Raw genomic sequence first — 2,950 nt, forward strand, 5'->3', positions numbered from 1 at the left:
AAGGGGGATTTGGGAAAAATGGAGCTGATGGAAAACTGGGAAAGGGTTGGGGGGGGGGTCAGAAATTCCATTAAAATTCCATTTAAAAATTCCATTAAAATTTCAATTTTTAATCCATTTAAAATTCCATTAAAAATTCAATTTAAAATTCCATTAAAAATTTCCATTAAAAAAAGGAGAATTCCATAAAAGTTCCATAAAAAACCAGGACTGGGATAACAAAGGGAATGAAAAAAAACAGACCCACAAAAATTGGGAATGAGCCTGGAAAATTGATGGGATTTATTCCAGGGATGAGTTTTCCCTGTTTTTCCCTCTTCCTTGGATCCAGTGGAGAGAGGAAAATGAAGGAATTTTTTGGGGTCTGGGTGATTCCCGATGATCCAAACCCAAATTCCCAGTTTTTTGGGGGGGATAAAATGAGGGATTATCCCTGGAATTTGGGATTCCGGAGCCTTGGATGAGGATTTTTGGGAATGGGGGAGGAGAATTCCAGGTTATATCCCAAAAAACCCCCGGGATTTTTACATCCAGAGGGGTTTGGATCTCCGGACACCCCAAAATTCCAAGCCTGGGAGCGAGGTCGGAGCCGAAATTCCTTCGGTTTTTTTTGGGATAGAGCTTCCCCTCCCCCTCTTCCCAAAAATCCTCATCCAAGGCTCCGCTTTTCCCCGGGATCCCGAATTCCAGGGATCACCCCGGGGCGTTTTTTTCCCCCTCGTTCCGTCCCAAAAACCCGAAGGAATTTTGGCTGGAATTCTGGGGTGACAGCGACCCCTCCCCCCAAATCCCATTTTTATTTCGGGATAGGACGTTCTTCCACCTCCTCCTCTTCCCAAAAATCCTCATCCGAGGCGAGAGCAGCGCTCCGGGAGCTCCGGTGTTATCCCTGGAATTCGGGATCCCGGGAAGAGCGGAGCCTTGGATCAGGATTTGTGGGAATGGGGGAGGAGAATTCCAAAAAAAACCCTCGGGATTTCTGCATCCAGAGGGGTTTGGATCTCCGGACACCCCAAAATTCCAACCCTGGGAGCAAGATCAGCACCCAAATTCCCTGTTTTTTTTTTGGATAATCCCCCCACCCCCAATTCCCCATCCGAGGGGAGAGCAGCGCTCCGGGAGCTCCGGGGTTATCCCTGGAATTCGGGATCCCGGGAAGAGCGGAGCCTCGGCTCGCTCCTTATCAGCGCCGAGCCCAAACAATTCCCTCTGCTCTCGGCTCCGCGGCTCCAGCCGGCACAAACAATTCCCAAAAAATCCCCCGGGAACGCTCACCCCGACCCCCGGCACCCCGGAAATGACGGGGGCGCGCTCAGGGGCGCCCTTGGAATTCCAAAGGTGGGGGGGGGGATGGGGGTGGGATGAGCCGGGCTGGTTCCCAGCGGGATATAAAGCCGGGCTGGGGCGCTGGGAAGCGCAGGGAATTCCCGGGATGCGCTCCCAGATCCTTTTCCTGCTGCCGGCGCTGCTCTGCCCCGCGGCCGCGGCGCCTCCCTGGGATGCGGCGTGGAGCGATCCCGGCGCCCGGGGCTGGCGGGAGGAGCGGCCCGGGCATTCCCGGGCGCTGCTCCCGGTGGAAGTGCAGTGCCAGGAGGCGCAGCTGGTGGTGACGGTGCACCGGGACCTGTTCGGCACCGGCCGCCTGGTCAGCGCCGCCGAGCTCAGCCTGGGCCCCGCCGCCTGCCGGCATTCCCGCATGGATCCCTCCCAAAAAACCGTCACCTTCAGCGCCGGCCTGCACGAGTGCGGCAGCACCGTCCAGGTGAGCATTCCCAACGGGATTCCCACCGGGAGCGGCTCCCGGGGTCCGTGCAAATCCCTGGTTTTGGGGGAGGTGCAGGTGAGTCCCGTTCCCATCCCGGGATTCCGCTCCTGTCCCGGAATTCCCACCGGGAGAGGCTCCCGGGGTTGTCCGGATCCCAGATTTATGGGAGATCCAGGTGAGTCTTGTCCTGATCCCGGCATTCCCACCGGGAGCGGCTCCCAGGGGTCCGTGCAAATCCCAGGTTTTGAGAGACACCCAGGTGAGTCCCGTTCCCATCCCGGGATTCCGCTCCTGTCCCGGAATTCCCACCGGGAGCGGCTCCCGGGGTCCGTGAAAATCCCAGGTTTTGGGGGAGGTACAGGTGAGTCCTGTCCCGATCCCGGCATTCCCAGCCCCATCCCGCCCCCATCCCGCAATTCCCACCTGGAGCGACTCCCGGGCTGGTGCAAATCCCGGATTTAAGGGAGATCCAGGTGAGCCCGTGTTCCTTATCCCGGGATTCCCACCTGGAGCGGCTCCCGCGGTGTCCGGGGAGATCCAGGTGAGTCCAGTCGGGATCCCGGAATTCCCGGATCGGTGCAAATCCCAAGTTTTAAGGGAGATCCAGGTGAGTCCTTGCCCCGCCCCGATCTCGGGATTCCCACCAGGATTCCCACCGGGAGCTGGCCAATCCCAGGCTTCGAGGAAGATCCAGGTGAGTCCCGCTCCTGTCCCGGGATTCCCACCGGGAGCGGCTCCCGGGATCGTGCGGATTCCCGAGTCCTTGTCCCGATCCCGGGATCCCGCCCCGATCCTGGGATTCCGCCCGGGAGAGGCTCCAGGAGATCCCGGGGTGTCGGGGGAGCTCCAGGCGAGTCCCGTTCATATCCCGGGATTCCCACCGGGATTCCCACCGGGAACGGCTCCGGGGCCGCGCCTGTTCCCGGTTTTAAGGCGATCCAGGGGCTGGATCCGGGATCATTCCCGGGGAAGGAGGAGCCGCGGTTTCCCGGAAAATCGGAGCGGGTTTCCCGCAGCTTTTCCCATTCCTCTGGGAAAAGCCCCTTTCCCCCCTTTCCCCCCGTTCCCCCCTTTTCCATCCTTTCCTCCCTTTCCCATGGATTCCCCCAGCATTCCCAGTCAGCCCAGTGGTGATGCCGGGATGAGGGTTGACCTTTCCCACGGAATTCCCCTTTTTTATTCCCC

General features: G+C 58.9%; 1 protein-coding gene across 1 annotated transcript; it reads left to right on the plus strand.

Moving 5' to 3' along the window:
• Positions 1-1,297: 1,297 nt before the first annotated feature.
• On the plus strand, positions 1,298-2,024 carry LOC127061146 (uncharacterized; the record flags this gene model as incomplete). Its single annotated transcript, XM_050987673.1, has 1 exon — positions 1,298-2,024. A coding segment is annotated over exon 1 (727 nt), but the record flags the coding sequence as incomplete, so codon positions are not given.
• Positions 2,025-2,950: the final 926 nt, after the last annotated feature.

The sequence above is a fragment of the Serinus canaria genome, unplaced genomic scaffold, assembly GCF_022539315.1.
Source record: "Serinus canaria isolate serCan28SL12 unplaced genomic scaffold, serCan2020 HiC_scaffold_111, whole genome shotgun sequence".
Lineage (NCBI taxonomy): Eukaryota > Metazoa > Chordata > Aves > Passeriformes > Fringillidae > Serinus > Serinus canaria.